The 17,995-nt window shown below is 45.0% G+C and overlaps 1 protein-coding gene across 2 annotated transcripts in view; it reads right to left on the reverse strand.

Moving 5' to 3' along the window:
• Window positions 1-15: 15 nt before the first annotated feature.
• Window positions 16-17,995, reverse strand: part of LOC111270926 (uncharacterized) — a 45,640-nt gene continuing 27,660 nt past the window's right edge. For both annotated transcript variants that reach the window (XM_086972694.1, XM_022851409.2), the window contains one exon: window positions 16-1,853. In XM_086972694.1, coding sequence (XP_086828820.1) covers window positions 598-1,659 — 1,062 coding nt within the window. In that variant the 5' untranslated portion in view covers window positions 1,660-1,853 and the 3' untranslated portion in view covers window positions 16-597. The remainder of the gene's footprint in view (window positions 1,854-17,995) is intronic.

A 17,995-nucleotide genomic window follows, 5' to 3' on the forward strand; every position in this document is an offset into this window, starting at 1 on the left:
ATAAACTAACCTCTCTGAGGCCTTCTAGTCATGTCTTCCTCGTCCATTTCCTCTACGTAGAATTGCGTAATATCGCCTGTTTTTTTCTTATCATCATTACCTCTTCCATGGAGCTGGCGAATGGGGGGCAAAGGTTCATCCGTTGTTGTCGCTCTCCTAGTAGTTGTATCTCTTGTGTCAGCATCTCTTTCCGCTCCCGCTACTGTGTACGCTGACCCTTCCTTTCTTTCTATTTTTATTTGCTTTCCCTGAACAGACTTGCACCCAGCAGCTTTCCCATATTTTTCCTGCATCTTCTCGGTCTGGCCGAGCTTTTCTTGGCATTACTTAGTCACGACAGCCCTTATTTTCATGTCGTTGTATTCGAGGCTCACACCAATGTCACGTCCTTTCATAGCACTCAATTGTGGGGGTTGGTAGGCTGGCGACAGTCGCTGTTCTTGTCTCTACAGCTGCTACGGTGTTTGCCGTCTTAGGTGTACGCTTCGCTCCTCTGGCCTATGCCTTTTTTGGAGGCGTATGGCGCTCTTCATCGCCGCCTGTCGTCGTCATCGCCACTTGTACTTTACCTAGCGCCTATCGCTGCAGCTGTTGTCTTTAAATATGTGGCGATGTTTCCCGGTCTCGCTGTACTGCCAAATCCAATTGCTGCTCCATTTCACCGCTATCATTTTCATCAACTACTACGGTACTTGAGAAGAACGGTTGAGAGTCCTGTTGCTGCTGTTGTATATGCGATAGCTGTTCCGTTGAACCTGAGCTTGTTCGATCGTCGGTGCCTGCCTCGTTCCCGAGCTTCTCCCCCGTCGTCAGCGTCTGTCGTTGCTGCTGCTGATGGTGCTGCTCCTTGATGACTGGCGTCCGGTCGTCATTATGCCCTGGTATGTCTTTCTTGTCATCGCCGGTAACCTCATCGGGCGTAATGGACATGCCGTCACCGTATGGCGGGGGTGGCTCTTCCTGCTCGAATGCGGCGAGCACCGTATGATACGGTGGCGGGAGGTCCTCTGGCCCTAGGCCTACCGTTGCGAGCCTGTTGCAACAATTGTTGGCGCTGACGATGTGCGTGTCGAGGTGCACGAACGTCCCGTTCGATCGTACCACGTACAGCAACGCCTCGTCCGAGTCTGGAAGACAGACCCGTGGCTGCAGGGCATTTGTTGTTGTTGTCGTCGTCGTTGTTGTTGGTGGCGAGCCTCCGACAAGACCAGCACCGACCCCTACGCCGCCTTCCGGCGATGTGGTTGGACTTAGCCGGTGCGTGTCGAATAAACGCCGCGGCTGCGGAGGGTATTGCGAGTAGTCCTCGAAGATTGTCAGCATGTCGCCCGAATTGTCGGGACAGAACGCTGGCTGGGTGGGCGATGGTTGACAAGGGAAGCATCCCGCCGGCCGCTGCGACATTAAGGCACTGTTGTTGCGGAACGTGATAATTCCAAGCATGTCCGCCCATTGTGAACGAGCCAGCAGACGTTTGAACGCGAATCCGAGCCGAGTTAGGATGAGCGACACGAGTGTAGACGTGAAGATCATAAAACCAATGATGGCCATGATATCTATGAGGGCATACTGGAAATAGAATCTCTGCAGCACCACGGCCGTCACCCCAACCGACAGACTCAGCAGCATTCCGGCTGCTGCTACCCAGTACCAATTCATCTCTGACAGTTCAGTCCTCCTTCTCCTGCGAGGAGGCTCGCGTCAACGTTAAGTCAGTGTGTCTGCCTAAGTCTCGCTAGTATCTTTATATTGAGTCGAGTTGGACCACGTTGGTTGGTTAACCTGGTGTCGAGGATCCAGGTCCAATGGCGAGATGTCTGCTATGTTACTAGTTTTCAATGACTAGCAACGGCCTAAGGAGAAAAGGGCAAAAAAAGAAGGACGATATTATATTAATAGGTTGTGGTACGCGAAACATGCGAATTTGGGACTTTGTTCTAACGCAATTAGTATAAGAATATGTACTACGCCAGGTCAAAGCTCCAATTCGAATTTTGAGGTGTTAGAAGATTGTTTACAAAAAATGTTATAAGTGGATTATGTAGATAAGACATACACTTACCAGAGTAACTATAGTGATCTCCTTGAGCTATTGTATACACGGAGTAGCTTCGTGTTTCATAGCTTCCTATTACCGCTCGTGGTAACATTTACCGAAACAGTATTCTAATAGCATTAAATGTTAGGGAAAGACGGAATGATATGACCAACATCCTTCAATTTCACGACTAATTCTAAACAACTGAGCTTGTAATAGATGAACAGAATTTGAATTTAAATATTTAATTAAACGAATTTACTTAGTTGAGCTAAATTATAAAATGAAGAAAAGTGCTGAAAGTGTTACATTTCATTTCTACCAGATGCGACGTTTTAGTATAGATACTTAGGTCCTTAACTAATTTCCTTATTCAAATATGCGTATTTATCCTCCTAATAAGTTGAACAGTACTTTACATCAAAAGTAGGGACAGTCTAGCAATGCAGCTTATTTAGCACATTCAATAGTTACTTCGTCTTCACAGACTCATGAAAAACGCTACGATTGTATGGCCTAGGCCAGATTAACTGTATCATTGAAATCCGAGAGTTCAATCCGCCGGCCTGAATACAATAGCATGTCTCGTAAAAGGTGCATCGAAGGATCGTTGCTGCTTCGAAGAGGGTTTCCTATTATCTGAATCGGTTTAATAATGTGTCGGCACCTAGCATGGTATTTGCGCAGCTCCTGCCACCGTCGAAGGTCGACAACTTTCTGAACCAGATTTTGGTCGCGCTGAAAACAGCAGCCCTAAATTGCGCGGTCAATGCTTGGGACCGATTGCGCAATTTAGCTATTTTTAGGCCAGAGTCGTGAACAACACTAAAGAATCGTTTAGTGGAACTGCGGGAACGCCTCTACATTGTCGCTACGTGCACCGAAAGCATGAGATTTAGTCGATACCCTTGTGCTCATCTATGCAACCGGCCGGCCTAATTTATCGGCAGTTCATTTCGTCTACTGCTTTACGCAGAAGAAAACCAACTATGAATGCCTCAGTGGTGGAGTCTGAGTGTTTTAAATTCATCGAATTAGGGCCCCGTCCTATGTGTTTTAGAGAAGAATGCCATAGCTTCGTGTGGCTTTAGAATACGGTTTGTGGAGGCGTATGTGCGATCCAGTGAGAAGGAGTGCGCTCTGACCCTCGTGGAGAAGCTTGTTCGCGACCTACGGGTCGTGTCGAATCTTACTTTCAGCGCTCTCATCATCATGGCACGATATTTCAATACGAACCTGGGTCAGCCCATTCCAAGCCGGACTTTAGTCCTTCGAAATACACTGATAATGTATAATTGCAGAGTAATCAACCCCACGAAGACATTCAGCCACGTTTTTCAATTTTGCAGGAGGCTCGGCCACAGATATTTTTGCAATGCATGCCACTAAAGAAAAACTCAAGTACGCCGAACACAATCACTTTCTTCGTCAAAAAGGACAGCCTTTTAGTCATTCATTCTTGTCGGATTAGACTTCAATATGCCCTTCAGACCACTGCTTGGCTGGAGAACTAGACCTTTACTGCGTAAATTAGACTTGAAGAAGCTCTTAGAGCGGGCTTATGAATCTTCCCAGTACCAGATGCGATTGATGTCGAGCTCTATTCGCGTTATCTCGTCGACATTGTGCAAGCTTCGGTTTATCCAGTCCGCTCGGCACATATCGGCCTTTATTTGATTATAATTGCCACCTTACCTACCGTACCGAGATGTCTTTAGGCTACTGGCAGTACTACGATCGAAGTCACTGGCCGCAATGGTCGCCATGCTCTATCGTGAAATATATGCCACCCAACGCAAGAAATACCGAGAACAGCACGACGCGATTCCCATAAGATAGGCCGAGCATCAGTCATATAAATGGCTTGGTCCCCGCAGGCCTACATCGTATCCCATTGCTTCATTAGTGCTTACCGATCGTTTTAGTGGGATATTCTTCTGTAGTAACACTGTCCCCCACACAGATCACCGCGACGTGGGACGTATCTACAACGGGCACACATAAAAGATTAGGCCAAGAGTTCTGTATCCTGAAGGTAACTCAGGTGCTCGAAAGTTTATCCTGAAGGAAGACAACGGGACCAAACAGGATCTGGAATGAACACCTCAAGGCCGCCATAGGGCTAGCGCCGTTCTGAACGGCTTTCTTCTATAAATATCTTCGTCTCGTACCATTTTCGCTTCATTGGCTGGATGTACCGCTTCTCTTTGTCCCAAAAGCCGACAGACGTCACGGCGCAGGATCACGAAGGAGTGTTTCTTACAAACCTCTTTCGTATTTACTGACTAGAAGACTACGGTTATGAGTGCGGTACGAAAAAAATAATACGAATTTCGGAAACAGCATTCGATCGAAACGATATGGGAGGTCTTTCTTTCTGATATCAAATGACCCTTAAGCAGCCATCGGAAGTAAACCCACACAGTATATATGGACTTCAAAACCGCCTTTGACTCTACATCAAGATACCTAGCCTTAAGGTCCCTCTCTAATGTTGGAATTTCCGTGAATGTGCTTAATTTAATAGCAGCAATACTCCAAGAGAACAGGATTACAATCGATGATGGGTTTCGGACATGTTAGTGTTCTTCCAGACTACACATGTGGCCCAGGACGATAGCTTAAGCCCTGTCTTCTTTTCAATTTTGCTTAAATGCCTTCTGGGCATGATACGTAGCCCTAGAAATATCGTAAAGACTCTTCTCTATGCAGATGATTTAGTCATTCACGAAACAGTCGCTTCCACGTACAGCGAACCCCCAGGTTACATTCCGCTTCTTGAAATCGAAACTAATCGTCAATCTGACTAAAATTGGGGCAATGAGGTTCAAAGGAGGTGAAAGGGTGTGGCTCGTGACACACTATATTCTTGAGAGCGACCGCTAACATATCTTGATCGATTCACCTACCTAAAGTTGCTGATACTGTATAACGGCAAAAGTTTTTTTCAGCACATAACACAAAGATGCAAAAATGACTTAATAGCTTCGTCCTCAGTACTTAGATCATTCCTCTCATCGATCATTCCTCTTAGCCGTTTTGCAACTTTTCGATTTCATCGTTGCGCCCGTCGCTCGAGATGATCTCACAATTGAGGGTTTTGAGCATTTGAACCGAACAAAGGCTTGGAATCGCATCGAACAACCCGTAACAGGCGTGTCTACCTCCTGGCGGCGATGCCACTATCCACTGAAAACCTCCGTCGCCATTTCAACCTATTAGAAACTCTACCACTACAAAAAGCCTGAAATGGAAAGCCTAAAATGGCTTCGAAAGTTCAATCACGAATTCTGTCGAACGGGGAGGCCATGACAGACAAGACTTAGGAAGGACTTCGCCAGTTTAACAGTGACGCAATATTCAGTGCCCGGCCTTCATCATCTTTTTTAACAAAAAAAAAGAAACAGAGTTTCAGGAAACCGATGAGCATTGTCTTTGTACGAAGTGAAGGCAACCTTGTGATATGTATCAAAATTTGTGAATAGATCACAATTCTCGCCGCCCGCAAATTCAATCGATAGCCAGTCTGGCTCGTTAACAGGACAAACGGTGGTAGTGTATCATGGTGTATAATGTATAATGCCATAACTGGTACACAACAACATGAACCATAGGTGGACTATTTCATAAATATTTCGATGACATTAGTTTTAACCCGACTCATGAATCTCGCAAACGTATACCGTATGATATCATGTAAACCCTAGTGTGCTTAGCGTGTTATAAATGTATATTTCAAGTGCGTATATAAATTTAAATTTATTGACAATTTGATCAAAATTAATTTCCATCCGCATCCTCTGTTTTAGGATGGCAGTACGGTTAGTTACCCCATTCCCAACAAAAACAACAGGCTCTCGTCTTCAGTGCATTTGGCAGCCTTATATGAAAATACAAAAAAAACTGTATACGTTTATGTATATAAAGACCTGCAGCATTGTCTATCAACAGCTAGTAATTTGTATGTACAATACGTGATTCTAGATTATGCAGCGCATACGTCTCTCTAACCAAATTACCAAATTGTTACGAGTTCTATGACCTTGAGTGGGCAGAGGGGAACAAGACTGATGTGCATTTTCTTGTAGGTGGCCTTATCTGAATAAAATCCGCCTGCTAGAGGGAAACGGACCAGGGTGCTTAAACAGCGGCAATTCCGCTTAACTCTCGCTAGATTAAGCCAAAACTTGGCTCATAAGAAAAAGGGTTATGCACGACGCGGTAAGTCAAAAAGGCAGGCAAAAGGAGAAAGAAAGCTACTCTTGTACCTCACAATACAACAGCGGCTATGCACTGCAGATTGGCATTACATACAGGAAGCCGGTATACAGTTCAGTCGCACGCCAAAAAACTTTTTATGGCCATTGGTACTATTTGTAATGCGCGATAGATACCGGCCATGCAGTAGTCATAGTAGCATCCGAGGTAGTAGAGGCAGTAAAGCGTAAGCCGGAAATGCTCTAGTACAAATACATACATTAGAGCGTAAGAGGTCAAACCATGAGCGGTTAACCTTACGAGTGCCAAATGAAGGTGCGCTAGGGAAACAACCGTCTAGCAATCTAGTAAAGCACAATTGAGCTCACTGCCTCAAACCAAACCTGTTGGCCCTGTTTCACCTGATCACTCGTGCTTAATATATACACCCCTATACGAATAGCATACCTGACTGCAACATGTTTGCAGGTACGGCTTTTTCCAGTTTAGCGTTGCCGTGTACGGCCATGTCACCCCCAAATCCCTCCGCGTCCTGGTATAGAAATGCGTAGGAAGGAACGAAAAAGGCCTATAAGAGAGTAGCTCGCGGCAGGTAGTGCCAATAGCAGCAAGAACGATGGCTGTCACCTAACTGGAAATAGAAGACGACTAATAACAACAACAGCCACAGTCTCTGTTTCGCCGTTTGTTCATTCGCTAATTCGTTTGTCCAAAGCCCTGCATTCCCCCATGTTCATCAGCTGGCCAGAGAACGAACCCCATTTGCCTCGTCAGTCTTCAAGGGGGCCCTGATACGTCGCCGGCATGCTCTAAGTCGTCGAAGCTCCAGTAACAAAACGGGGGGGCACAATATTGCCTGCTTGCCTGCAGCCTAACGGAATACGCACATATAGGTATTTATGTGTTATGTTGCAATCTGTGTTGTGACGCATGAGGTAACGTATGTTTGTATGTGCGTGGATCATTAGTGTAACGTGGCATTATTCATCTTTATGCTTGTGCGCCCATTTTCGCGTGCTGCTTGTCCATCGTTGGGCTTCTTCGATTATTGCGTGTGCACCACGTAGTGTACTGCATAGCAGGTAGTCAGCCGCATGTTTGCATTGAAGCCATAACAGCGTTACCTACCCTTTGCTCATCGTCAAGAGGCAAGAACGTCAGAGCCAGTGATATCTGTGTGTTGTCATCACGTAAAATATATTACAGTAGGCGATAGGACCCCTACCCGTATATACTGCTGTAGGGTGTAGCCCTAAGCTCATTCCTGTGGCTGCGTACACGCTTACCGTATGGACATACATATATTGCTGCGTACGGAGAAAGGCGGATTTCGCAATAATGATCTCTTACGCTGCTTTCGCTACAAAACATAAGCTAAGGTCAGACCCAACGTGGGAACGGATAAGCAAGGTCATGGTGAGAGGAAACAAGCAATAAAATAAGATAAGGCACCTTGAACACCAAGATAAGGGCATTCATGATAGATGGCGATTCTATGAGAAGCAGGAAAAAAAAGCAACAGGAAACCACTGAATCCACTGAAAGCTGAGGACGTTTTGCTAGCATTGCTGTCCTGGATCTCTGCTGAGCCACTGAATGAATTGTCAAAAGAAGCTTGCATACTTGCTACGTGTAGTAAACGAAGTCTTAGAGCTCACTTCCTAGACGTGTTTCTACTTCGAGAGGACCGTTGTGGATTCCGCTTGCGGGAACTTCATCTAATGGCCGTCTCTGTTCGTCATAAGCGTCCATTTGATTCGGTACTCGTAGCCATCCGTTTGACAGTCCGTCCTCCTAGGCCTTTATATATCTCAGTGGTATAATTAAGCAGATAATCGGAATTATGGCACAACGTGTCAGCTGTAAATGTACTGACGTAACAGTCGTAAGAGACGTTTCAGTACTGGCTGAAAGGAGATGATTTTTCGCCTTTTCTTTTTTGCTTATTTGATCTTTCCACTGCTGTTCTGTAGTAGTTCTCCCATGATAAAGCATCTCAATAGTAAAGACAGGTGGGCATACTAGAAGCCACCGACTCATTTCAGTGTTAATTTTCTACGACAAAGGCCTTATAGGCCTCTAATTAATATACTCGTAAAAATAACTGGATTTTTTTGTCCTGCCAAACTTTTCTAAAGGGTGTGATTCTTAACTTCTGCGATCGTATTTCGCAGCCTTCATTTACTATAATCAAGTGCATTGAAATCTTTGCCTTAATAGGAAAATTGAGAGTTTTGCCGTAGCTAAATAATTCAACTAGAACTATAACTGCTTTCCATTCAATTGCACTCCTGTCTAACTGCCAGTCGTAATACAAAGCCTCGAAGACGGTAAACTTTCCTTTAAATAAAGAATATACGAAGCCTAAAGTCAATATATGCTTCTATACGCTGATTCGAGAAGGGTATCCGATCACAGATCTTCGAGACGAGGCGAGCCGATCGGCAACGGTTAAACTTGAAATAGGCAAATGCGTTTTGCTTATGCGAATGATGGCTTGGTCGGACGTGAACACTACAAATAACGAACGATGAATTAACGAAGTCACTGAATTTCGTTGACGAAGACTCTAAGAGACGGAAGCATTTTTTAAGGCTGCAGAATTCAGAAACAATAAAGAATGGTACAAAATGTTGAAGGGCTTGTCGAAGCCCGTAAGGAACACGCTATTATTATTATTATAAATCCTTGCTGTAGCGTTGGATGGTGTAAGCACAGTGACGCGCTGTTGTAGGTAGTATTATAATTACCTATTATTAATTAATATAATTATTGTGGGTAATAAGCAGGAAAGCAGCAATATTTTAGATAAACCTTCGTAATTTCTAGAGAACTAGCAACGTCAAAGTAAGAAAATCCTAAGTAACGTTGCCAATTCGTATATTGTTGCAACACACATAGTACTTGCATTGATAGGAACCCGTACTAGTACATATGAGAGCGTGATTTTCGACTGATTCGGGAAACTGCTGTTGTTAGACATATCATCCTCCACTTCTTGTCCGTCAGGCCCTCCATTCGTTGCGGTAAGGATCGACAGCGGATTTTTGAAAATCGGTCAAGTCCTTTTGCAGTCCGTGGTGCGCCTGTTGTCGTTAATGTTGCGCTTGTATATAAATGTGTTGTACCGACGCAACACGACTGGCACCTCCAGATTCTCAGACACATATCGCGACCACGAGTCCATGGCTGTCCATGAAAACACATGTACATATACCTATCTTTGTGACAAAATCCGGACACTACAATATCTTGAGGGTTTTACGAGTACTGTTTACCGAGCTTCTGTGAACGAGGCCAGCTCGTAGGCAGTTGTGAGCTCAACTGACTCGCTTTTCTTTTGGCGAATCGCTCAACCTCGTCCATTTCAGTCTTCTCTTGCTTGGTTAGTAACCTCACTAGCAGGGCTTTACTTGTCGACTTCATCGACGAAGCAGCCCACAGACATTTATAATTTCACGAAGCATTTCTGAGGCTTACTCCGCTCTAGCCATCTCTGAAGAAGATCCACGAGTGCTCGCTAAGGGATAGGAAAAATGAACGACGGAAGAACGGAAAGCTGTAGCGGCTGATTTAATTTTCTCTGCGCTTTGCTGCGACAGGTTATACTTATTCCTATTTTTTCGAATGATGGAACATCTCAGAAAAAGAAGAGCCCCTGGCCGCTTTGGGAGCAGCAGCAACGGCTAGTCGGTGTAGCTATGCTGCCTATGTCACAAAGCCATTTACCGGAATAGGAGTAGAGTCTGCACCAGATGCTTGCACCCTAACCATTAATACTATACTACTACAATATCAAAACTACGCGGAGCATAAGCTCGTTAGTACGTAACGTTCGAAGCACAAAAACGGGGCAGTGCAACGAAAAAACGAGAAGTAGGAAGCCGGGTCACAGTGTAAGACGAAAATGAAGGAGATATATTGCAGAAAAAAGCCCTCTTAGGTCCCAGTGGAATCATTCCTTCTTCTTGCTATTTTTCCTAATCGAACAGAAGTGCGTACACCGAAATCGCACGATACCACGCGATAAAACAATGTCACGATTATTTAAAATTCACAGACATGACAAAATTGTGGTGCGCATAGCCGTATCGTAGGATCGATTGGTCACATCATCATAATCCGGTAAAAATAATTAATACGTGATAGGCGTCCTGAATAAGGCTATAATAGAAGCTGATAGGTAAGAGCTTTCGACGCCAGTTTATCTTCAACAACCTTTTTTGTTATGCTTCTTGCATTCAGCTTTACGATGTGCTACGCCATAAGTCATCTTCTCTCTTCTATCTAATACAGTATTACCTCCAAAGATAAAAATAGCATTGATATTTTTATTTCCAATATTGTGTTAATGGGAATTATCGTAGCCAGCTTTTATTGCCTCTTTCAATTTGTACATCTATTCGTGGCACTCTGCGAGTGCCGGCATGAATGGGCTCTATTTTTTATCGGGGTATTTGTAGTACTCCTTTCAGACAAAACCACAAGCTCAGCATGGTGGGGTGGGGCGTGGGGGCAGATTCCACTTCAAAAATATTGGTTACGATATGTTACTGTTCGATGTCCTCATACAAAACAACATCCGGCAATAGTATGGACTAAAGGAATCAACAGTTTATGTTACTACAGGTTATCAAGCACCTTCCGGAAATATTTAGAACAGAGTATACAGTGATTAAATTCAAGGGGCCAAAGATCACTTTACTTTTTCTGACATTGCTTATAATTTAATAAGTACACGCCTGCGAATGGTCTGTGGTCGGTCTTGGCCTTACATCAAAACCACACCTGTGAGCAACGCCTCTGCCGTATCAAACTTCATCTACTTATATTTATTTAATTTGTCTACTTATTTAAAGCGAACGATGACAATTTATTGCTGGCTCAAAGGTGCGTAGGACATATATATATTCACAACGATGCTTATTGTTGTCTCGGTTCCGTTTGGACTCAATACAGCGGTAATAGTTGCTGAATTAAATCTGTCTGATATTGTCGATGGTCTGTTGGGAGCTAGCGCAAAAGAAATCGGAACTTATCTGCTCTAAATCTAAATCGGCTGACTCACACCTGCAGCCATTTTGAGGGTTGCGTTTCTTGGAATGGCACGACCGCGAGTACGACGATGATTCACTGCACGGCCTCTTCTACCCAGAAGCGACTACTGCTACTATCTATCGCGCTTTCTTTGCGCCGCTTCTAGTCGGAACAGCGGTCCCCAGACATGGTACCTACAACAATAGGTACGACGACCTCCTTCTTCGTGAGAAGTTGATAGTACCGGCAATAATGGCAGCAACAGAGGTATTTGACCCTTCTTTCGTTTCGTTATTCTAAGGAAGTGCTTCTCAGTAGCCGGCTGTCGGAATGGCGCTGCTCGACTACTTGGATTTGTGACAAAATCAACAGAGCGATATAACAGACAGCGGGAAGCAGGCAAACGAACGAGTATTCCCACGTCGTTCTCCCAGGCGAGGGAAAGAAAACTAAGAAAGGTGCGGCCTGCTGAACGGGCAGATAGGCTAACATACAGTACAGGCTTTGTTGGCTCATTTTCGGTGGATTCGGATGGACTGAATGGAGGTGTTGTTCTGGCACTTCTCCAAAGCTATCTATGATGATGCGCAGTCACTCAAGAAAACGGTCCGGCAACTAACGGGCCGTCACGCAGGAACGGAAATTGAAAATAGGGAAAAAAGCAAGCGACGGAAAAACGAACTCTGTGAGTAAGTGAGCGAGAATTGCCTCCGTACTACTATCGATGCTGCTAGTTATAGGCGGTTTACGTTGCGGGGCGACTAGAGAGCAGACAGCAGGTACAAATATATTGAACACAGTGGTTCGGACAAACAGCGATATATAGATATACACATACTCAGAGTGACTACGTTCGATATATGAACTTGCGATAGAGCTTGTGTCGCATCACAAAATAGCTGTTCGTTATAAACCACAGTATTGTGTACGTTACTGAGTCTGTCGTGGCTAATGCCGCTTGGACTATTTACATTTGCCAAAATCGCGGTCGTTTTTGATATCGAGCCGATATCACGGCAACACTGAAATTCTATACAAGTCCTTGTACCCTTACATGTCGTTCATAGCAATCTCTCGTGAGGAAGTCGCCATTTGTAAAACTGGTGACTCACTTTTACTGTACCTCAAGCCAAGGTCAAATAATAACAACGTATTTATTTGAAATAAAATTGTGCGACTGCATACGCCACAGGTCGAACGATCGGGACGTAAGATCCTTATCGGATCTACTGTTATCGTCGATTGAGCTTAACTTGAGCTTGCCATAGAGGTAACGGTTGTCTGATTGCACTATAGTTTCTATATTAACCTTTTGTGCAAATGAGCACAATCCTGAAAGATACAGTAACAAAATAGTATTAAAAGCGCTTGATATGGGGCCTACTAATTGTTCTGTGGCCTGCATAACCTAAAGTGCGTCTCATGCTTACTACGGCTGGTTGGAGCAGCCGTGGGGTGCACCTTCTGCATTTCAACTATTGATACAGCAAGTACTAACTTAGAATCATAAACAGTGCAAGGTATGAACTTCAGCGGTAACTTCACATAGTAAACGTCCACATAGCATGGCAAACATCTGGAAATAAGGCTTAACAGGAATTATAAATCTTCTAAAAGAAGGATCATAATATATATATATATATATATATATATATATATATGGATTCATGGAATTTCATACGTATAAAGGAGTGAATATTTTTTTTCTACAATAGAAAACGATTGGCCCGCAATTGTAGAGGTCAGCATTCGTGTGTCGAGTACTACGGTGCCGTGTAGAGTGTCAATGGAGGCCTAGGTGAAGGCGCTCATTTACGACCATCATCGACCTGTTTCCTTTGGCCACTCTTGACCATTCTTCTCTCGAGCAGGACAGCGATGACGATCAGGATGCTGATGACAGTGATGTACTATGATATGGAAAACGACCCTAGATCAGTCCCGAGCTTGGTTCTTGCTTGACCCACTTATGCACAGTACTGGGAAGAAGATGTTGCCGTGCGAAAGCTAAAAAGGAGAGTGAAAACTTACATGCGATCTAAGCTAAAAAACAAAACGACTGACGGGCGATCAGTCAATGGAATTATGTTTCACTCGGGCCGCGACGAGGTGGGGATCCCCTTTATTCTGGCGGTAGCGGCAGTAGGGATGATTATGCAGCGGGTGGCTGCTCCATAAATCTAGCGGTCCCTATCTTTCTCTAACTGTTCTTTGCCTCTCCAAACAAACTATTTGCCACATAGCCTTCTTTTCTGGGAGAGTAGAAACCCGCATCAAGCTCTTCTCTAAAATTTTCCCTGTGAGCCTTCTGTCACGGCTGGTGACGGAGGTCATTGTGCCTCTTATCCTCCGATGCGCTTATGCACATGTACGCAAGCGGGAGACAAGGAAGGATTTTCTCGTACGCCGGAGGTGAGGGTGTAGGGACGGCTGCCATTACGTTCAAATTCCCCACCACCTACCCGGTGCTTCGCTTTCTAGCTTCTCTGACCGCTCTAAAATTGAATTCCGTCTCGTCTAACTACTCCATTTCGTTCCCAAACTTATTGCTGCCGCTGCCTCCGCTAGTCGTTGAGTAGACGAGCGACAACGCGGGCAACCAGGCAGTGGCGAGCAACGAAAGCAGTGAATGTAGACTGTTTCGACGTTTTGCACTAGTCGTTCGTCAGCTGTCCGCTCGAGGCCATGCAGCTACTGCGCCTGGTCGTGCTGCCCCTGCTCAGGCTTCCGTTAAGTTGACACTACAACCCCCAAAAAATAACGTCCACCGCTACCACCAGCACGTGCTTCTATGGTTGCTTTCATTCTTTGCCACTGACTTCCAAATGAGGCTGGAACCTGGAAATGACCATGGTAGGTGTGTATGGCTCTGGCCCTCCCGAGCCCCTCCGTCTCCATAGGCATTTTATCCGCTTTTCAAGTTCGTCCTGTTTTTGACAAAAACCGACCGGGTATATAAATATTGGATTTGGATAGATGGGCGGAATGAAAAAACGCGCAAGAAGTAGCTGCATATATGGTTTGGGCCCATATCTCCTAAGCTCTTGATCTCAATAAGGTAAAGTCTTAGCGAATACATGTGATGCAGTACTGACTGTTCTTTCCCATTAGCCTTTGCATTAACAGAACTCCAACAACTTCCACAATGGCCCAGGTTGTGAATAGAGACCGATTTCTCTCTTGTCTACCGTAAAAACCATCTACAAGACAGAACATGATGTCTGTATTCCAATGTGAGCTGGTCTTCTTGTACGCACTGTTGCTTGTCTTCTTCCTCTTTCATTCATTCATTTTTCTTCCACCTATCATTTTGATTCTAACCTAGGCCTGAGGCTCTTCTGAAGCTTTCCTAGAAGATCACGCGATGGCTCATAGCCAAAGCTAGGCAATCGTTGGTTACACTTTTTTGACAACGCTTAAGCTGTACACCCCTGTCAAACCTAAACGTTGAATGATTACTACTACAGACGTCAATTTAGTTTCCAACAGACTGTATAGTGACCCCTCTAAAGTAACTAGATAATTATAAACGTAAATCCACTACATACTTATTTCCGCATATACAAATAATTGTAGCGGTTAGCGCGCTATGGTAAGTTTTCGACGCAATTTTCGTTGACCATGCACGAATAGGGCGGAAACGAGAAACGGTCACTTTATAAACATCTCGATCATATAGATTGTCAACTTAGCCCAGCCTGTCGATGATACAGTCGTCAGCGATGTTTACGATGTGCGCGTCATAGAAACCATAGTAACTAGCGAAACATTTACGCTGGTGGTGTGATCTGATCAGTTGCTTCCGTCCAGCATGGCATTATAACTGTGGGTTGAACAATTTATTCAGTAGCGATGGTACGTACCTTCGATAAGATTATTTGGACGTCTCTTTACACCCTAAAGCTATGTTTTGTTTACCCTGTAAGCATAACATACATAGACACTGAATAACGTATCTTTTAAGTTCAATTGCTAACAAGAACCATTCTTGGAACAGCAGAACGTGGCGCAATGTTACAGATTTCAAATGCATATACTATTGCCCGCGAAAATTAAACATTGTTTGACCGTTCATATTACGTGCTAACCGGTGAGTCTATACGTATTTGTTCATACATTCAATTGCCTCTAATCATTGGGTACTTCACCCCGAGAAAGCCCTCACAGGCGGTTATTGTTCGTCTCCCCTAACTGCGCGGTGTTTTGCAGCCCTTCTGGCTGAAATAATTTCGGTGTTTTTGTTGCTAATTTTCGGCGCAAAAAGTAATCGTATTAATGGGAACTGCCCTAATCTCTCCATCGAAAACACCTCCTTCTTGCCGTTCTTATCACACATAAAAAACATACTGAACCTTTGCTTCTAATAAGAGATTTGCAAGGTAAAGCAGACTGGCGGGCATGCGTGGGGTAGCCAATCGACTTCGATGTGGTCTGCAGAGGCGACAGCCGTAGGGACGTATGACATACTCCCTAACGGTTGCTGGTGTAGCTATTGTTATTAATTACGCTGGTACTAGTAGTAAGTAGTAGTAAGGGTATAAACATCGGCAGCCTCGTGTTCTCGTCACACCATTGACCGGTAAACCCGGTAAACACCATTGACAAGAACACGAGGCTGGCGATAGCTGAGTTAAACTACTTCCTCCGAAGCTGTCTCAGCAAGACTGGTTACTATCAGGACTCGACCGCAGTCGTCTGCCGTTTTTCCTGATTCACTTGTTCCGCTGCAACCGCCAAACTCTTGGTAGCCGTCGGGACTCTTCCTCATGTCTGTTTATGTGGATTAATGCTAAGCGCACTCGGGTGGTGTTACCATGTGTCCGTTGTGGCCCGTGTTAAAGTATGTGTATATATTAAACCGATATATATGTGTTCTTGACTGTGGTCACTTCGATCCAGCCCGTGCATTTGTTCGTTACACCGACAGCAGCGCAGTTCTCTGTTGGCGTGCCGTTTTGTCGGATGCCGGTGTATGATCCAGCCAAACTCCCACAGGAGCTACTCAACCAGGCCACACAGAAGGATAGAAAGACCTGCTGCTGGCCTCCGGACAGACATGGATGCTGTGAGAGGAAATGATATTGGAACATATTTATGATTTTCCCCAACCGCTATCATACCCTGTCTGGCGTAATGTACGCTAACAGTTTGGTACCATGTAGCGACCTCATAGCCCACAACCCCTCAACTATTCTCCCTCTCGCCAGGTTGAACTCCACTTTACCCTGCTTCCCTAACGCATCGCTCTTTCCAGCAAGCTTCACGTCTATAGCGTAGCCGATGAACGAACCCATCAGCTTGTATCCTTTGCTTCATAGTCTAATATTCAATCCTTCATAATCCTATGCTGCATTCTATTAACCGCCTTCGATGCGTCTGTAAACATTCCGTTCGGCCTCTCGTCGTTATACCTTCGGCTCTGCTTCACAGAGTTCTGCTCTTCCTCTCGCCTTCCTATGATCCCTTCTTTATCTTTTGGTTCCTGCCCAAAGGTGACTCGTGCACACACACACACGGTACATTCTGGGGACCACATACACCCCAGTCGGCTGACCGTGTCGCTGCGGGAGACCACAGATCCTTAAATGAGGAGGCTCGACACATCGCCTATTTTTTCCCAGTTCTTTCTATCGCATACTTTACTATTCTATCACACTTACTCTATCTCTTTATTTTCTATGTGATTGCTTACTCTGCTCTATCGTAGTAGAAGCCTCTGCAATCTAGTGCTCATTACACAGCGTTACGTACGGCGATTGCCCACTACTGCAGCGTTGATATACTAACCATAGTTGCGCATTGGATTATCGTTTGTCGGCATGGACGTTGTTAGCTTGCAGCGATCAATGTGAGGTAGTCCTTAGATATTTGCTAGGTCGTATGGCGGTAGGGACGAGTGCTAGCGGGTGATCAGCACATGGGTAGATAACCATCAGTGCATCGTCCAATCCTTTTCACTGTCGTTGTCCCTAAATCTATCTTGTGCCGAACCTCCACCTTCTATGATACAGGGCATTATGCGCACGTGGCACCATAAATGAATGCCCTTACCTGATATTGGTTGCCCATGCAGTTCCTAAATTTGGTAAATATTGCTTTCGGTGCTCTCCCAATGAGACAAATTATGATCTGGCACTTGCCTTGTAAGTCTTTTCTTTCTTCTACACTCTTCCACTCATTCGTTGTCTCTCTTCATGTAACACCAGCTAACTATCTGACTGCGTATATGATCTACCACCTTCATAGCCTAAATCTTTGACTATGAAGGCATTAGATCTTCAAATGAAGCGCGCTGGCCTGTAGCATTTACGTTTCGTTGTTCCTTCACGTTGCGGAGTACTGTGCGTGCTACTACAACGGGATTCACATGGCCGAGTGTATAACGACCACGACGGCAACAGAAACAACTGCTGTTTAACGTCAACTCAGCGATGACGTTCGTTGGCTTAGCGCGATCGGCTTGTCAGCAAACAAGTGAGCGGCAAGTAGTATTATTTGTAGGCCAATCGGGCACGCATGGCGGTGTGGCTGGTACAAGCGGCCAAGATGGGCCGGGAGTCCGACGCGTGACCACGACGAGCAAATAGTACCCTCCATTGCTTGTGCTTGTGGCGCGCAGACGCACTGAAGGGAAAGACAAAGGAACGAGTGATAGAATGTCGATTAAGCCGGAGGCTAGATATGTTCGGCCGTCATTAACTG

This window comes from Varroa jacobsoni, unplaced genomic scaffold, assembly GCF_002532875.2.
Source record: "Varroa jacobsoni isolate VJ856 unplaced genomic scaffold, vjacob_1.0 contig00206, whole genome shotgun sequence".
Taxonomy (NCBI): Eukaryota; Metazoa; Arthropoda; class Arachnida; order Mesostigmata; family Varroidae; genus Varroa; species Varroa jacobsoni.